General features: G+C 41.8%; 1 protein-coding gene across 4 annotated transcripts in view; it reads left to right on the forward strand.

Annotated features, from left to right (window-relative positions):
• The window catches only part of Npr3 (natriuretic peptide receptor 3), a 68,709-nt gene that overhangs the window by 14,982 nt on the left and 34,797 nt on the right, over positions 1 to 18,930 (forward strand). For all 4 annotated transcript variants that reach the window (XM_076551744.1, XM_076551745.1, XM_006976115.4 and 1 more), the window contains exon 3: positions 7,271 to 7,437. In XM_076551744.1, coding sequence (XP_076407859.1) covers positions 7,271 to 7,437 — 167 coding nt within the window. The remainder of the gene's footprint in view (positions 1 to 7,270; positions 7,438 to 18,930) is intronic.

Consider the following 18,930-nt stretch of genomic DNA (forward strand, 5'->3'; position numbering starts at 1 on the left):
GTTTCATGTGGTACAATCTGCTTCTGCAGTCACTGACTTTCAGCTAATCCACCCGAAGGGGCTGCATGCATTGTGAATTACACCCGCAAGTGAATAATCATTACACTCAACTAGAGTGACGAACATGTAGAGCTTTCTTCTACCTGAAAGAGCTCTGGAGGAGGGAAGTCCAGGTTAGGGATCTGAGTCTATAAAGTCATTACTGCTACAAGTTTCTTATGTTTCCTGTCTCTGTTTTCATTTATCAAAGACTGTGGCCAGGGGTCATGCCTTAATTCTAGTCAAGGTAGGTCAAGGTTAGCAGACGAGGGATACGTTCAGGTGACTCCGTTCTCTTTGTTGGCTACCATGGAAGCTCTGCTCAACTTCTGGTTGTTTGAGGTTGGCTACTCCTGGATAAAAGCCAGGTCAGAAATTGTATTCTCAGTTGGACTCCAAAGCCAAAGTGGGATTCTGTGAGTAAGGAGGGAGAGATGGTGGGTGTAGTGTGGTACCTTTCTATGTCTTCCACAGACCCTGAAGCATCTTCTTCCTCAGAGCAGGAGTGACCAATGGGATCATACAGTGGGCAGGGTCACCTGAACCAGCATTCCAGAGGATCCAGATCCTTCTTTGATAATTTAAACCCCCATAATCAGAGCTGTGATTCCAAAAGCTTTCCTTATGGCACCTCATACAAACTGTGTACTAGTTCTAAAGCAGTGGTTCTCAACCTTCCTAATACCGTGACCCTTTAATACAGTTCCTTATGTTGTGGGGACTCCCCAACCATAAAATTATTTTGTTGCTACTTTATAACTCTAATTTTGCTACTGTTATGAATCATAATGTAAATATCTAATTTGCAAGATATCTAATATGTGACTGACAGAGGGGTCACCACCCATATGTTGAGAACCTCTGTACTAGAGGCACGTCATCCATTTTCACTGGTACTTTTAGAAAACATAGTCGACAGTGTGTCTATTTTCTTTGATTACTAAATGTCTCAATCTTGGTGAGACGTCAGAATTTATCTCCGGACTTGCCTAAATTCTATGGCAACAAGAGTTCCGAGTATAATACGATACGAGGGAATTAAAGTGCTTGAAGGAATTTTAAAACTGGACTTAAAAAATTTCTGGAGGGTAGACAATCGTATTGCCTTACAGATGTTTTCACAGCATCGGCTGGCATTTGTCTCTGGTCGTATTAGCTTCCTCATGACCTTCTCCAAAGATATACCGTGGGAAGCGACTTGCACAATCCCAACTGCTTGAACGGTCTCTGCACTCACCTCGCCTTCCTGAGAGCTCAGACAGCAGGACTTCAGGGGAGAGCTGAAGGAAAGGCGAACACAGACACAAGAGGAGGGATTGGATTTATAACGCTTTGCCCACAAGGATGATATATGCACATTAACGTCAATTTGGAGCAAAGAGGAAAAACAAAGGAATTCTCATATAATTCTTGGGCTGTGGTGGGTGTCTGGCAGCATTTCAGGACTGTTTTTCCTGTACTACCATTTTCTTTCAAACCCATGTGTTGTGTACGACAGATGCAGTCTTAAATCCTGGAGAGCCTCCGCTTGGAGGAGCTGAACATAGTTGGGACGGGGATCAAGCACCTGGGCCCTGGCTTGCATTTGCTTCTATTTCTCTGATTACTCTCCTAGCCCCTTGGTTTTCTTATTTGTGAGGCATCCCCTTTCCATCTTTTTCATAGAATTACTGTGAGAATAGAAAAATGCATTGCTGCCGGCAAAGCGGCTGTATGGCACTGAGCTGTGTGTGGTACCGTTGGGCGTGTCTGGGAGTCTAGCTCCTGGCACTGTGTGACGCTGGGACAGTGTTGAGTGGGTAAGATCGGCACTTTCCTTTCACTCACCGTCACTAGAGCTGAAGAGCCACAGTGGCAGGCAGTCAGGGTAGGTGAATGACAGGCACTCAGTTCTCGGGCAGATTGTGTGACGTTCCAGATATTCCTTCGTTCCAGGTCACACTCATTGAAGGCCTACTGTGTGCTCAGTCCTTGATAGGTGCAGGTTGTCACAGTCATTGGAGCCAGCTTCCTGGCCACAGAATTGCTAAACACAGACCGTCTCCCCTTTCACACATGTTCTGGGTTTTGTTCACTCAGTGCAAGCTGAGTTCCTGTAATAGTAAAATCAAACAAAACAAATCCAAGCGCATACTTTCCCTTACTCTGAAACGACGGGGAAGAACCCTCCTCTTTTCTACCCTGCTTCTCAGGATCAGACTTCTTTTTCTTCTTATTAATTCTTTGGTTAGGACAGTTGTGAAAATGATACACACTAGGGCCTGAAGAGATGGCTCAGGGCTTAAAAGCCCTTGCTATCCAATCATGAGGATTGGAATTTAGAGCCCAGCACCCACATATCAAGCCAGGCATCCCTCATATACCTGTAATTCCAGTTCTGAGGGTTTTGATATCCTCTTCTGGCCTTCATGCATATGCAGGTGTGCACAGACATGCATGTATACCGACAGTCACATAGACAGGCACAAAATTTTGTTTCCTTTTGCTGTGATAAAATACCCTGACATCGTTGGGAAGTCAAAGAGACAGGAATTTAAAAGTAGTTAGTCATTACATTCACAGTCAAGAGCAAAGAATGAGCTGATGGGTACGTGCTAATGTTCAGCCCTCACTCTTACACAATCCAGAACCTTATGTCCAGGTAGTGATGCCACCTGCAGTGCCTGAGTGTTTCTACTAATCAAGATAATATCCCTCAGACATGGGGAACCAAACCGAATCTAGACAATCTCTGATGAAGACTTCATTGACAGATGATTATAGCTTCTGTCAAGTTGGTAATTAAATAACCACTGATATGCACATAATTTTTAAAAATATCAGTGCCTACTGCTCTCCTGAAAGTCATTCCCTCAAGGTTACGAGTAGCTTTATTGACAGATTTCTTAGCCTTGGTGAGGGACATGCCTCCAAACAGTGCTGTTTAATGGAACTTCCTGTTCCATTGATATGTTTCATTGGAATGGTATTCTCCTTATGTCTTTCCTTCCTTCCTTCCTTCCTTCCTTCCTTCCTTCCTTCCTTCCTTCCTTCCTTCCTTCCTTCCTCCCTCCCTCCCTCCCTCCCTCCCTCCCTCCCTCCCTCCCTCCCTCCCTTCCCTTCCCTCCCTTCCCTTCCCTCCCTTCCCTTTCCTCCTCTCTCTCTCTTCTTTTTTTCTTCTCTTCCTCCCTTTCCTGTCCTGTCTTGTTCCATCCCTCCCTTTTTTGGTACATGGTCTTGCTTAGTTGCCCAGATTGGCCTCAAACCTGTCATTCTCTAACCCAGCTTGTTGAGTCCCAGCATTATAGATACACACTACCATACTGGGCTAGCTACATTCTATTTTGTATTGCCTGGGTAGCCACTGGTCACATCTTACATGCGGCCGACTATTGAATATTTGAAATGTGATGAAGAATTGAATTTTCAGTTAATTTGAATTTAAACGGTAGCACATGCAACTGGTGGCTGCTACGTGAGATGACATAGCTCTAGGGCAGCCCCAGATGGTTTCTAGCTACTCCTTTCTGGAAATCTTATGCTCCTGGCTTTGAGACCACTGTTCATTTCCTGGTTCTGTTAGTGCCTCTTTATCTCCTAACTGTTTCTGCTCACTGACAACAGTCTGTGCTCAGCCCTCTCTTCTTCCTCCTGCACTTTCTTCTTTAGGGCAGACAGCCCCTGGGCTCCATCCCTGATCTGTGTAGAAATGGCACCTAGTGCCTTTTCTAGCCCATCCTCTCTCTGGCTTCAGAGCTGTTTCTAACCTTAGCCTGGCAGTATCCTTTGGGCATTCTGTAGTGACACAAGCACACACCATTATTCCTTCCCCTCCTCCTCTACATCACTCGGCCTTTTCTTCTAAGGATGACTGGTTTTCTTCTTCCCTTTGCCGTAACTCTCTCTCTGTTGACCACCCCTCCTTAACCATTGTAGAGTTTGGGATTCCTCTTGTACAGTTGTCTTGTTTTCATTCTCGTGGGTTCTATCTCTTTTTATGATTTTAAAAGTAGAAAAATACTTACTTTTGAAAAAATTTACTAACATATCAAAAATGCCAAAAAAAGAAAATAAAAGAAAAAGAAAGAAAGAAAGGAAGGAAGGAAGACAGAAAGAGAAAACAAAAGGAAATTTCTTAGTGAGCTTGACCTCCTAGAGGCCAGTATTGTGTTTCCGGCCTGTGACTTGCCACACATGACCTCTCTTACCCTCGTGCTTGGATTACTGTGGCTGCAAATGCTCAGTGGCTCCCCACACTAATCCTATTTATTTATTTATCTAATCCACTGCTATTTCCTAAGGCATGGTCCTCATCCTGTCATTCTTCTGTTCCGCTCATAAATCTCCAGAGGCACCTAGTTGTCTGCTGAATTAAATTTGTCTCCACTGATAGGACACCACACCAAATCAATCTTTACTTTCCTCAGGGTGTGGGAGAAGAGCTCACTGAAGAAATTATGGCTGTGAACAGACACCCGCTTAGTTTGGTTTGAATTTATTCAGCATTATAATTTCTGTTTTTTTTCTAGAATATAAAACTCTAAAGTTATTATATTTTAGGTCATGTTTGCTGACATTATTAGACTAGACTTCACTTATTTTTGAAACATATGTTCTTCCTGTTCCATTTACTGAGATAATTGCTATTATAATTCTGCACATATTTTCTAACATAGCCTAAGACCCTCACAAGGTTAAGAATTTCCGATAAGTCCCTGGAGAAAACTGATCCATTTTTCTCCATTGATGAAAACTATAATTTTCTTTGTCTAGGAAAATCAGTACTTATAAGCACCCCTACTTATGCCCTCTTAAACCTAGTCTGGGGATCAAATTCAGGCACTCATGTACCATAGGGAAGTAGCATATGTTGTATACCAGCTTCAACAGAGTCTTGACATGTTGATTCAATTAAAAATGAGCCAGTAGGGCCTAGAGAGATGGCTCAGCAGTTAAGAGTGTGTACTGCTCTTGCAGAGGATCAGAGTTAGGGTCTCAGCATCCATATTTGGCAGTTCAACCATTCCCTGTAACTCCAGTTTGGGGAGATCCAATGCCCTCTTTTGTTCTCTGCAGATATATATATATATATATATATATATATATATATATATATATATATAATATACATATATGATATATGTATGTGGTGCATCTACGAACAAGTAGGCACACATACACATAATTAAAAATAAATAAAATTGAAAACAAGAGAATTATTTAATTATTGCTTATTTTATGTCTGTAGGAAGTGGGTCCCTCTATGGGGACTCTTGGAATTTGGGGTCTTTCATGGACAGTGACTCCTATGTTGTCTGGGTCCTGGGGACTGAGAACCCTTTCGGGTTCCCTTGCATTTGACAGAGAACACAGTTCACTGGCTCCAAAGCCAGGCATTACTTCTTTTAGGCTGTGGTCTCCTAAGGGTTTGGGAGAGATTGCAGAAGAGGAAGAGCAGGAGGAAGCAGAGGAGGAAGAGGGAGGATGACTTTTGTCAAATTTAGTTTGGTGGCTGAAATTTATTTTTGTGGTCATTGAACACAGATTTAGTCTTTAACACACTAAGTTCTCAGCTCTGTCTTATTTATCTTTTAGTAGCTCCCAATTGCTTAGTGGTAAGCAATGAATAAATGGTTGCTATTATTAGAACGCTGATGAAACAGAGAGCTTCCACAAACACATTCTCCACTTCTGCCTTTTCTCATCTTTAAGACTGAGATCCATCTTCCATCCACTGCCTGCTGGATGCTGTACACATTTGCACCTTTGTCTGGTGGTGTGGGTTCTGCCAGACACGCCTTTCCACTTTCTTCTCCACCTATTAAAATCCTATTTACACATTTAGGACTGGACTAATTCCATATGAGATGGCTCCTGGCTGGAGCTCATTGCCTCTTTTTTCTGCTTTGTTTTTCTGTTCCCCACTCTGATAGTATGCTATTTGGTTGTTTACTTGGTTCAAATCTCTTTCTCAAATTTGGTGGAAACTGTTGAAGACTTTTTACGATGTTGTCTCTGGCTGTTGTAGAGCTATGCATGTACCATGCACACAATTCGGATGCATATGGCTCAAGTTGAGGTGAGATCCCTGAGTCATTCATTCTTCACTGACCTTCTGGAACTGTAGAGTGAGTACTATAGACCTGTCCACATGCTCAGAGGTCCCATGAGGTCCCAGAGATCTCATTGGCATTGAGCTGTGAGGTTCGAGCCATCATCGCAGACTGGGGCTTAAGGTGTACAGTTAACTTTCATGGTACTGTATCAGGTTGCAGCCCTGTTTTCAGAGAGCTCCAGGGTTTATAATGATGATTCATTCAAAGAGAAGCTTTTATCATAAGATAGAGGTCTACACTGTCTTCAAGCCGCAAAGATGAAATCAAGGGAAGAGAAGGATACTTACTCAGGTGATAGCATTCACTTTTGTGAGGCAGGAGCTGTGAAGCAACAGACTGCTCAGTGTCTCTGTGCCTCAGTTTCTTTATCTGTCATGTAGGAAGGATATCATGAGGATTGAGTTTATGCATAAAAAGTGTTTAGGATATCTATCATCCATCCATCATCTATGTATTTATGTGTGTATGTATGTCTCTATTACCTATCTATCATCAATCATCTATCCGTTATTATTTATGCTCAAAATATTCATTATACTTTACACACTGATTTAGCGTTGTTTCATGAGTAATTTTGGTGATGCTGCCAATACCATACAGATATAAACCCTCAAGTCCACGCAAGCCACTTTTCATCCCAGGGTGATGAAAGAAGTTGAACAGTCCTAACTCAGTTGCATGCAATCCATCCTCATGCCTTACTGTAACCTGCCATTCCAGGTCTGAACAGTGTAATAATAGACTTAGTTCAATCCATAATGGATTGTAGGGAATGAAAGTATGTATGAATGGAAAGGAACCAACACTTTCCTTTGCTTCTGCCATGTCGCAGCTCTGGGGCTGGGGTGAGGTGGGGTGGGGGCTGACAATTGCGGTTCCATGGTTATTCTAAGACAGTTACATCAACGGAGCTTGTCTGTCTCTCTCACATTTCAAAGGGACAGGTGTCCATAGAGACTCCTTCTCCTTTAATGATTTTGACATTGTCACATCACACCCAAGTGCAAAACGATGACAATACCTCTTTGCCTCAGCTGTCAAAACTACCATGTAGGGACACATTGCAGTTGAGAAGAGAGAATGGCCTCTTTATGGTGACTGGCTTGGAATTATAAATATTTTCATTTCTCCCGTAGGAGATGGCTCGTGGAAGAGAGGAGACAAACACGACTTTGAAGCTAAGCAAGCCTACTCATCCCTGCAAACAGTCACCCTACTGAGGACCGTGAAACCTGAGTTTGAGAAGTTTTCCATGGAGGTGAAAAGTTCTGTTGAGAAACAAGGACTCAATGAGGAGGATTACGTAAGTGCTTGATTATGAGCCTCGCCCTTCAGCATCCTGCAAACAAGCTTCTAATTAAACCAGAGGTGACAAAGTATCCCATTCTGAGCCATTCAAAAATTCCGAGTTCAAGTCTGAATGCTGCTGTTGCCTTCTGTGTGTGTTTCTTTCCTGGCCACTCCCCCCCCACCCCCGCCCCCGCCCCCCCCTCCATCCCATCATCATTGCTGTCACTCACTTACACTTCTTTGCAGCAGCTGCAGGATGGAAAACTGCCTTTTCCTGGGGACCTGTAATGCAGAGCAGGGTGTCTGTAGACTCCCCGCATTTACTAAGCAAGAAGGGTGTTGGGAGGAGGCGGTTGAAGGGATGCCCAAGTTTTGCCTGGCTAATTTGCCCAAGCCTTGGTGGCAGAGATATTTTAGGTTTTGCAGTCTCTTTCTTTTGACAATCCGTGTCCTCTTCTTGGTTGGTTTGCTCATGTCTCCTGCAGGGCAGTGGAGTTTTTTTTTCTTCTGCGGCAAGCTGCTTCCTACTTGGGTGTTCTAGGTCTTCCCACTCCAGTAGTGTTCTTGTTACTAATTCATCTTAAAGATGATGCTTGGTCCTGGGCTAAGGGTCAAGCCCTTCCCTGGGGGCTATTGTTTGGGCAGCCTTTGGCACTTTTAGTTATGTTTCTGAGGTGTCCACAGTGTCATAAAGGCAAACTCTTTCTCAGAACAGGACGAGTAAAGGACTTTTGAGTTAGTGGCCTGGGGTGGGCATGCTGGTCTGTCTTCCCTTCCCTGACAATAATGAAAATATAAAGGCAGTTTATGTACTATTTTACCTAATGGTCCATATTAACCATAAGATTTGAAAACTCAAGGACAGTGTTGATTGGTTTGGATTTCTCCCTGAAGTTGTTAAAGTTCAATTATTTCATCATATGTTATCTGACATTAATGAGACTCACTGGACAACAGTTGGCTTCTCAATATACTTCTTGGATATTCAGGATTATCCCTTATTCTTGGTCAGAAAGCTAAATCTCGTTTCAAATGTAGTCCAAGCAAGGTCTCATTAAGAAGACATTGTTACTGAAAAAATTCTTCGTATTTTCCTAACCTGATTCTAGTGTTTTCAAAAGTAAAATAAATAAAATCTATAATTTTAAGTAGAATTGGGGTAATTATAACAATTTATTCTAGTTCTGAAGATACATTCATTTTCCTTTTCTTTTTTTTCTCAGTTTTGGGAGTCAGATCCAGGTCTCTCTCTCTCTCTCTCTCTCTCTCTCTCTCTCTCTCTCTCTCTCTCTCTCTCTCTCTCTCTCTCTCTCTCTCAGCTTGCAGATCAGGATGTACTTCTTAGCTACTGCCTGCAACACTATGTGTGTTGCCATGCTCCTTGATAATGATGGACTCAGTCTCTGAAACTGTAAGCAAGCCCTGAATTAAATGCTTTCCTTTTAAGGGTTGCCTTGTTTATGGTGTCTCTTCACAGCAATAGAACACCGTGACTGAAACATGGTGACAAAATATTCCACAAAAGAAACTTAAGGAAGAAAAGTTTATTTTGACTCATGGGCATAGCCCATCCTAGTGAAGAAAGCATGGCAGTGGGAGCACAATGAGACAGCGGGAGCACCGTGAGGCAGTGGGAGCACGGTGCACACAGTTAGGACAATTGAATTGATGAGTTTGGAATTTAATTTCCTTCCTCCCTCCCTCCCTCCCTCCCTCCCTCCCTCCCTCCCTCCCTCCCTCCCTCCCTCCCTCCCTCCCTCCCTCCCTCTTTCTTTCTTTCTTTCTTTCTTTCTTTCTTTCTTTCTTTCTTTCTTTCTTTCTTTCTTTCTTTCTTTCTTTCTTTCTTTCTTTCTTTCTTATGTATTCTGGGGAGTCCAGGCCATGGAATGGTGTTGCCCACACTTAAGGTGTCTTTTCACGTCAATTAACTGGACCTAGAGGGAGAATCCTTTGCAACTATGTTCAGAGGCTTGTCTCCTAGGTAATTCTAGGTCCTGTTGATGATTACATCAACCAGATTTAAATCGATGAATCACACTACTAGAGTTTTCTTGGTTAGTTCTGCCTTCCTGGAGTAACTCCAGCCTCCCCTTTCCTGGATCATACTTTGGAGAAGTATAATGGCTTGGTGGAACTTTTCAAGCCTAGTCCTTTCAAAGACTACTGGGAGCCTGCAAATGAGCCACCGTGGACCAAATGTCCCTTTATGGTCTACCAAACTATGGTGGGTGGTTGAAAGGTGCATGTGTGGTGTGATAGAAAATAGGATTGCTTAGGCTGGGCTGCCATTGAGAATGTGGGTGCTGAACACCTGACTAGTTGTTTAGTTATTACTGCATATGTCTTAGATCCCCCATATGTATTCTTTAAGGTTAATATAATGTTGCAAACATACACTGTCCTCTTACTTATGAACCTGATAGAAGCTTATGCCATGTCCATTATCATGCTTTAATGGGGCCCAGTGGCCATCACTGAAGGCAGTATGGTACAGTGATTAAATATGCATCTTTGAGTCCCAGGTTGTAATATCAGCACTTAGGGGGCAGAGGCAGGACAATTTTCAGTTTGAGGCCAGCCTGGGCTACATAGTAAGACCTTATCTCAAGCAAAATGAAGGGAGTAAAACATGGAGTTGTATAGATGTGGCCCTGTCTTTAGATAATTCTTATCTTGGACATGTTTGTGAACTCTGCCTTAGTTTATTGACTAGAACATGAAGAAAATAACTAGTAAAGTTACCGAAAGACCCAAGAACTAATATAAATAATATCCATCACAGCACTAGGCATCTAGTAAGTATTCAGTGCATGGTAACTACTATTCTTATTTCTTACATTCCTAGTTTGATGCTTCTGGTGTCTCATGCCCTTAGTGGTTCTACTTATCTTTCAGATCTCAAGCCAAATACCACTTTCCCAGCATGGTTTGTCCTGATAGCCATACTACCTCCCTGTCCAGTCCCTTTCCATCAGAGTACTCCTCTCAGCTGTGATTATACACCCATGTGTGGGATCTTCTGGTGGACTTTGGTCTCTGCCAAGCTCTGTGAGTAGGAGCCATGCCTGTTTCTGGTTATTCTTACATCTCCTCCTTGTATGCTTGGCACATAGGAGCAGATGACAAAGGCAACTGTTATAAGCTATTTTGCGTCCATAATGCAAAACTTTTGAACTCCGAAATTGTCTAAAATCAGAAACTTTGAGTGCTGGCCTGATATCACAAATGGAGAACTCACATCTTGTGGTGGCTTGCAGTCAAAATGCAGGGTCAGTTAAGATGTACAAAATTGCCTTCAAACCACATGTATAAGGTATATAGGAATCATTGTATTTTGTAGTTAGACTTGGATCCCACCTCCCAATGTGTGTATATATATATATATATATTTACCAAAATTGGGAAAAAAAATCTGAAACCCTGAATGATACTTATGGTCCTAAACATTTTAGGCAAGGGATACTCAACTAGTATTGTGCTTACCATTCTTGTTATTAATGAACTGCAAAGACATTAATCCCAACCTCTTCTCCTTCCAATGGCCAATACCAAGGCTCAGGGAGGTGTGTTAGCCTTCCCCAGTGTGTGTCTTCGTACAACAATGCCCATCAGCAATGGGTTTTGTGTATTGACCTCCTTAGGAATACAGAGGCAGGGGTTCCTATTCACTAACGCTGTAGGAGATGGTGTCAGGGTGGTAAAAGGGTCCACCCCAGGGGTTCTGAAGACTCCTTGGGGTCACTAGTCATCCCGACTGACAAGTCGTGTCCCATTGAAGAAGCCCTTGCGGCTCAAGATCCGGCTCAGACAAGGTTTTGCCAAGTGCCTGCCTGGCCTTCGCCATTGGTTTGTATTGAGTCACCTACGTGTGCATTGGCTCTCACTCAAGGGCATTTTAATGGAGCTGCCTAGTCTCTGCCCTAGGAGTGGTTCCAATTCCGGAGTGCTGGTATTTGGTTTTAGAATGCGCTGTGTGGCGGCCAAGCTGAGATTAGTTGTGTCCCCTGACTCCAGGGCCAGTGACTTTCTTTTTCCACTACATCAGTCTGATCCTTTTAACAACGATGTGCCCAATAAGGAGGTAAACTTATGACCCAAAGATTAAGTGTATCAGGCCCTCTGTGTGAGCCTGGCCGGGTCCACAGGCTGAAGCATTTCCTCCTTTTCTCTGTACCCACAAGTCCAAAGCACACACTTTGAACGTATCATTTTCCCTTTACTCTTTCACATGTTTGACAAAGTGTGGCTAAGATTCAATGTCCTCTTCAACTGCAGTCACCCTTTGCCCTTATTTTCTTGATTATCAGATGTTGTTTATTAAGTTCTCTGGGGAGCACTTGATCCTGGAAAGTGAGTGCTCCCAGATGGAATCCTGAGCCTCTAAAAACTCATGAGTAAGAATAAAATACCCACAGCTTTGAGCTCTGGGGTTCCCATAAGAGATGCATCTTTTGTGTTAGTACACAGAAAATGTCATGTTCCTCAGCACAGTGACATACCGGTGGTACTTGTAGCAGTCTGGACAGCCTTCTCCAGAAGAAAAACCGAAACTGTGGGCCCTTTCACAGGCTTCCAGCTTTTCATAAGCACTTTAAGGGGATGAAGGTTTCCTGCCTTATTATGTGTTAACTTTTTTTGTGATTACATATCAGACTTTGTAAGTGCACAGTGTATCTATCTGGAGAGAGGAGCCAGTGTTTCATTGATGGGATCTGTGTAGAAAAAAGGTGGAAATCACGACCATGGCTCTGGCTGGTTAGTATATCATTTATCCTGAGTCCTGTTCATTCACATGGATGAGACTAATGTTCGTGCAGGGTTACACTGAAAAAAAAATCATTTTCCCAGATAAAAATGAAGAAAATGCTCAAGTCATATCTAATCATATATTAGAGAAATCATTAGTTTTATTTCTGAGATGAAAGAGGAATCCACTCACTCACTCACTCACTCACTCACTCACTCACTCACTCACTCACTCACTCACTCACTCATTCTGGACTAGTGAGTCAGCTGACTAAGACCTGCTCTCACTACTGTTTCTTAGGACTGTGTGAGCCAAAGTTGCAGACACTTTTTTGGCCCTGGCAGCATCCTGGGGTTCTCCTTCCTGTAAATCCCACTCCTGGCCTCAGTCCATTCTTCCTATTGTGTTTGGCACTTTTGAGACCTTATTTACCCACTGGCCCTTTAACAGTTGGCTTTCTCCTTAGGTGAACTTCACCTTCTTTCCCTGATGTTGTTTAAATAAAAATTACACATTGCTTTCCAGACTGAAAGGACATGATACAATGAATGAAAAAAGTAGTACATTTAATTAAAGATAATTTATAGTACCATAAGAATTATAGACATACACGAATTCTGCCCTTGTTCCTCCCTCCTGGGCTTCTGACTACACAGAGATGATTATTGTTAAAGTTTTTCTGATGTTGCCTGTGTGCTTTTAAAATTGACTATATTGTTGATCTTGATATTGAAAGTTTGGTGCTATATCCTGATTCCTGAAATGGAGAAAAGATTAAATTATTTGACATACTCTTTTTCTGTTAGTATTTCCTTTTCCTTCTATACTCCCAATATTTTATAATACAGTTTCTTGTTAAAGAGGTTTTTATAAAATAAAGTGAACAAAAGCTAAACAATTATTTTCAGGGCCTTTTTTTTTATTATGCCCATGTATGCTTACAACATAATTATATATTGCTTTATGAGTACCTGTTGTTTCTCTAATACCTTCTCTGGAGTTTAATGACAATTTTCTTATTTGCTCTCATATAGTTCTCACTATTTCATTTTTATTGCTTCAGTAAAATATTTTACATAATAATATTAACATTTTAACCTTATTTCTCTGCTCCAGTTTGGAATAGTTTATTTTTATAACATCAGTTTGGAGCTGCCTTTTTCTCTCTTGCATTGTGTGACCTTTTTCTTGGATATCATATCTCCTTTTTTGTTCTTAAAATTCTTGTTTGTTTTGAAGAAAACAGGCATTAATGGGATTTTTTGATACTTTTCACATCAGAAAACATTTTGTATGATAATAATATTATTATAATAATAATTATTGAAACGTTCAGTTGACAGTTTAGCTGGGTATAAAATTATAGGTTGAAGATTATTTTCCCTCAAGACTTTGATGTCATTACCCTATTGTTTTGTAGCTCTTATTGTTGCCATTCTGGTTTTTTAAAAAATGTTATTTTGTTTTTCTCCTTAGAGGCTTTTAGTATTTTCTCTGTATGATTGATTGTATCATTGAAGATCTAGTCAGAAATAGAGCAATTCAGCAGGAGTTTAATAGAAGGAATGGAGTTCAAGGTGTTGGAAGAGTTGAGATTCCAAATGGAATAGTAAAGCAAGCCAGAGATTAGAAATAGCAGAAAGTCACTAGATCCTAGAGCTAGAAGGACCAAGAAAGAGAGATTTTCAATAGGTCCCCAAAGTTAGGGCTGCCTCCAAAAGCAAGAAGGATGTAATAAATACAGTCTTTGCCAGAGGTATTACTCAAGGCAAAGAAAGAGTGGGGGAGACATATCCTGGCTTTCTTCTTCCTTTTGGTTCTGTGATCCATATTGACCAAAGTAACCAGGAGCCACATAACAGTGAAACACAACCAGGAGGAGTTATCTTTCTGTGTGTAGAGCAAAGTGAAGCAGAAGGAGGAAGGGAAGTGAATTAGAGGGGAGACAAACAGAAAACTGGACTGATGAGTGATCTGAAAATTTATAATGATGGGTCCTGGGTTGAATTTGTTTTTTTTACTTATTTTTTACATTTTGTTGTTTGGGGACAGAGTCTGGCACTGTAGCCCTGGCTGGGCTGTAACTCTCTATGTAGCCCAGATTGGTTTGGAGTTTGTGGCAAGCTTACCCTCTTAGCCTTCTGAGTGCTGGGATTAAATATGTGATCTGCCATGCTGGGATTGGTGTGAGTATTTAGAAATCTTGCTGCTGTGCCTTTAGTACTCTTCTTCTGTAACTCTTAGAATTTAGCTTTAGCCATCCATAGCTGGTTCTGTTATTTTCTCTTTCATCTTCTAGTATATATGCTGTCAAAGCAAGTGTGATTTTTCCAATTCTGCCTTTTTCTTTTCCTTTTTGAGAGATTATCTTAACTTTATCTTCCAAACTACTGGATTTTAAAATGTCTGCTATAGTTTTGATTTTTAGGAGATTTTTAGGCAGGTGTGGTGGTGCATGTCCATGATCTTGGTACTTGAGAAACAAAACAGGAGGATCACCACAAGTTCCAGGTCAGCCTGCGCAACATAGTGAGTTCTGGGCCAGCCAAGACTGTGGTACAAGACATTGTCTTTAAGAACCAAAAATTAAAAAGAAATTAGAAAAAAGAAAGACAAAGAAAAACATCATATCTTTCTCTTGTTTCCTGAGAGGTTCCCTAATTCAAAGCAGCACCTTGACTTTGATTCTTGGATATGGAAACTCAGCTCCTTGTATCCCTTCCATTAATCCTAGAGCATATGTTTTATTCATTTAATTATCTAAAGATGGGGCTTATTTTATAATTGATTGTCATAATTTAATAGACAACTTAGGTATATCTTTTTCTATCCAAAACATATTAAATGACATTCTGTCTTTTTCTTTTTCTTTCTTTCTTTTATTTTCAAAACAAGGTTTCTCTGTGTACCTCTGGCTGTCCTGGAACTCACTCTATTGACCAGGGTGGCCTCAAACTCACAGAGATCCACCTGCCTCTGCCTCCCGAGTGCTGGGATTAAAGGCGTGTGCTACCACTGCCTCACCAGAAGTGTTTCTTAAATGTTGTTCTGAGTGCTTCCTTCAGCACTTCCCAGGGCTCTGGATATATAACAAACCTGTCTAATGGTGGACTGTACTGTAATTCCAAGAGTATCAACTTAGCCATCCCGAAGAATTATCCCAAATATTACTACTTTGAGTATATCTTCTCTCAGGTTGGTCAATTTCATTAAAAAATTCTCTTCTAACCCTTCTAGAAAGTCATTAGGCCATATTACTTTCTGGGAGCTAGGGAGGAGTATCACCCAAGATCCCAGACTTACAACTTTTAACATCATTCTCAACTTTGTACTTCACCCACCCTCTGTCTGTTCCAGGCACAGTCTTCTGTGCCTACATCTTTACTCAGTGACACACTTGTCTACTGCCAGGATGGGGGAGGAATAATTTCTTTTCTGTGTAAGCTTGGGGAAGGATCTGACTCTTTGTGTGTGTGTGTGTGTGTGTGTGTGCAGGTGCAATATATATGCATACATGCATGTAAAGCCAGAGGAAAACCTGGGATATCATTCTTTAGGTGCCATCCACCTGTTTTTTGAAGACGGGGTTTCTCACTGGTCTGGAACTGGCCAAGTAGGCTAGACTGGCTAGCCAGAAAGCCCGATCAATGTCTTTGCCTTCTTGGTCATGCTTGGCTTTTTCACCTGGATTCTTGGGATTAAACCCAGGTCCATATGCTTACAAGGCAAGTACTGTACTGACTGAGCCATCTCCCAAGCCCGGATGTGAAATTTTAAGCATTTGTACAGACTTCCAGTAAGTCCTGTTGTTTTTATCCCCACTGCGCACTGCATGTCTCCAGTGTTTGGAGGCTCTGACCATCCTTGGAGGCTCTGACCACGCCTCGACTTTGGTTCCTTAGGTCCATTGGCCAGTTTCCCTTTCCCCACTTCTGAAACTTTATGTTTCCACCTCCAGTTTTCTTCATGTACTTGCTAGACTTGCAGGCTCCATAATGTAAAAACCCACTTGTCATTTTATGGGGATTCTGAAGGGAGTGTGTGGTTTACCGGAAGTCTTGCCTTCATTTTTGGATCTCAGTACAAGTGTCAATGGTTGTTGGTATCTTTTATGGCAGAGAAGAGAGAGAGAGAGAGAGAGAGAGAGAGAGAGAGAGAGAGAGAGAGAGAGAGAGGGAATACTTTTCTTTTTGGTCTAGAATTCTTTTTTTTATTACATTTGGTTATATTTAATGGCTACTTTTTTCTTTTTTCTTTTTTTTTTTTTTGTTTTTCGAGACAGGGTTTCTCTGCGTAGCTTTGCACCTTTCCTGGAGCTCACTTGGTAGCCCAGGCTGGCCTCGAACTCACAGAGATCCGCCTGGCTCTGCCTCCCGAGTGCTGGGATTAAAGGCGTGCGCCACCACCGCCCGGCGGCTACTTTTTTCTTGACTTACTAGATTATTTTTTTTTCTCTTCCTCAAAAGCACACCTCCATCTTCTATGATTGTGTGTGTGTAACTCTTCGTTTTGAACTTAGGACCTTGTGTATGTTAGGCAAGTGCTCTAGCACAGAGCTCTATCCTCAGCCCTCTTTCTACTTTCATTTTGCAGCAAGGTCTCTCCAAGTTACTCAAACTAGCATCGAACTAACTCTGTAGCCTGTGTAGGCTTTGAACTTTCAATTTTCCTGCCTCAACCTCCTGAGTAGCTTGGATTATAGACCTGTGCCACCAATCCATTTCTTCTGATATTCTTTTCTTTAAAAAGTAAACACACAAATGGACAACATTGTGTGTGTTTATGTGTATATGTATGTATATGCATCCATGCCACATCACGAATGTAGAGGTCAAAGGGCAAGTTTTGGGAGTTGGTATTTGATTTCTATCTTTTTTAAATTTATTTTTATTTTATGTTCATTGGTGCTTTGCCTGCATGTGTGTCTATGTAAGGGTGTCAGATCCCCTGGAACTGGAGTTATAGACAGGTGTGAGCTGCTATGTGGGTGCTTGGAATTGAACCTGGTTCCTCTGAAAGAGCAAGTGGTTCCATCTTGTTTTAAGACAAGGTCTTTCTTGTCTTTATCTCTTGGGTCTGTCCTCTAGGTAGGCCAGATGCCCCAAGTAGCTTCTGGGTGATTGTCTGGTCTTTCTCTCCCGTTGTGTGGTATGAATGCTTGTGTTACAGATGGTTCCCACTTTTTACACTGGCTCTGGAGGAGACCTGATCTCAAGTCATCAGGCTTGTACAGCAGCCACCTTTGCACTGAAACATCTCCCCAGCCCCACTTCTAGAAATCTTCAGAAGCAATTGTACACAAGCAATAATTAACACACATTAACTCGAACTCATGCAAAAAGAACTGTCTTCTTTATAGGCTCATATTGATATGTGAAGACTAAGATTCATTTTGCTTTATGTCTGAGGCTGGATTGTTCCTTCTATTTTAGTTCTTATGTTGGCTTCTTTTTAAATCCCCCCTTTTGGGTACATGAATAGGAGCAATATAGGAACCCTGTTGTTGTCTGTGGAAGCAGAATTTTAGGTTTTAAAGTACGTTTTCTAAAAGCTCAGATGACTCAGTTTTAAAATTAATTATTGAGCCGGGCAGTGGTGGCGCACGCCTTTAATCCCAGCACTCGGGAGGCAGAGGCAGGCGGATCTTTGTGAGTTCGAGGCCAGCCTGGGCTACCAAGTGAGTCCCAGGAAAGGCGCAAAGCTACACAGAGAAACCCTGTCTCGAAAAACCAAAAAAAAAAAAAAAAAATAATTATTGAATGAATGCTAATTGGAAGATAATTACATAAAAGTAAGTGGAGATGTTCGTGTCCTGGGAGGCTATAGTAATTATCACAATGTGAGGCAGCATTTGTAAACCCTTTCTAGATGCTGCATTGTGAAATAAAAAATTTCAGGAAAAAAAGTCGAGACATATGGGAACATAAACACATCTTGAATGCCCTAGTATAGAGTCCCACCCTTCCAACACTATCTGGGCTAGCAGAGGGCACCTCCTTAGTAATCTTGAGCTGTAGACAGTGTCATCCTTGTGCCGGGAGGAAGAGTTCTGGATCTTGAACTAGCGCAGTGGGTTCAGGCTGAGATAGCATGTATTCACCTTGACTGCTGGGGCTTTCTCTGCTGGACAACTAGAGATTCTAACGTCACCTCAGAGAGTCTTCCCATTTCCAGGTCTCTGCCATTTAAAGCCCAAAGTGATTTCTAACTAGTCTTAGTTTAAAGGCTATGCCATTGTCCTTATCTGAGTATGGAATTTATTTATTCTTTTTTTTTTTTTTTTTTTTTTTTTTTTTTTTTTTTTTTTTGGTTTTTCGAGACAGGGTTTCTCTGTGTAGCTTTGCGCCTTTCCTGGAACTCACTTGGTAGCCCAGGCTGGCCTCGAACTCACAGAGATCCACCTGGCTCTGCCTCCCGAGTGCTGGGATTAAAGGCGTGCGCCACCACCGCCCGGCTTATTTATTCTTTATTGTAAAATCATCTCCCAGTCCCCACATGCACAGGCCACTGTAGGTTTGCACACACACACACACACACACACACACACACACACACACACACACACACACACCCCTGTAGGAGAATTTTGTTACACAGTCACCACATGCACAGGCCAGTATAGGTTTGCATACATACACACACACACACACCACTATAGGAGAATTTTATTACATAGTCATCACATACACAGGCCACTGTAGGTTTAAACACACACACACACACACACACACACACACACACACACACACCACTGTAGGA

This window comes from Peromyscus maniculatus, chromosome 15, assembly GCF_049852395.1.
Source record: "Peromyscus maniculatus bairdii isolate BWxNUB_F1_BW_parent chromosome 15, HU_Pman_BW_mat_3.1, whole genome shotgun sequence".
NCBI classification, from domain to species: domain Eukaryota; kingdom Metazoa; phylum Chordata; class Mammalia; order Rodentia; family Cricetidae; genus Peromyscus; species Peromyscus maniculatus.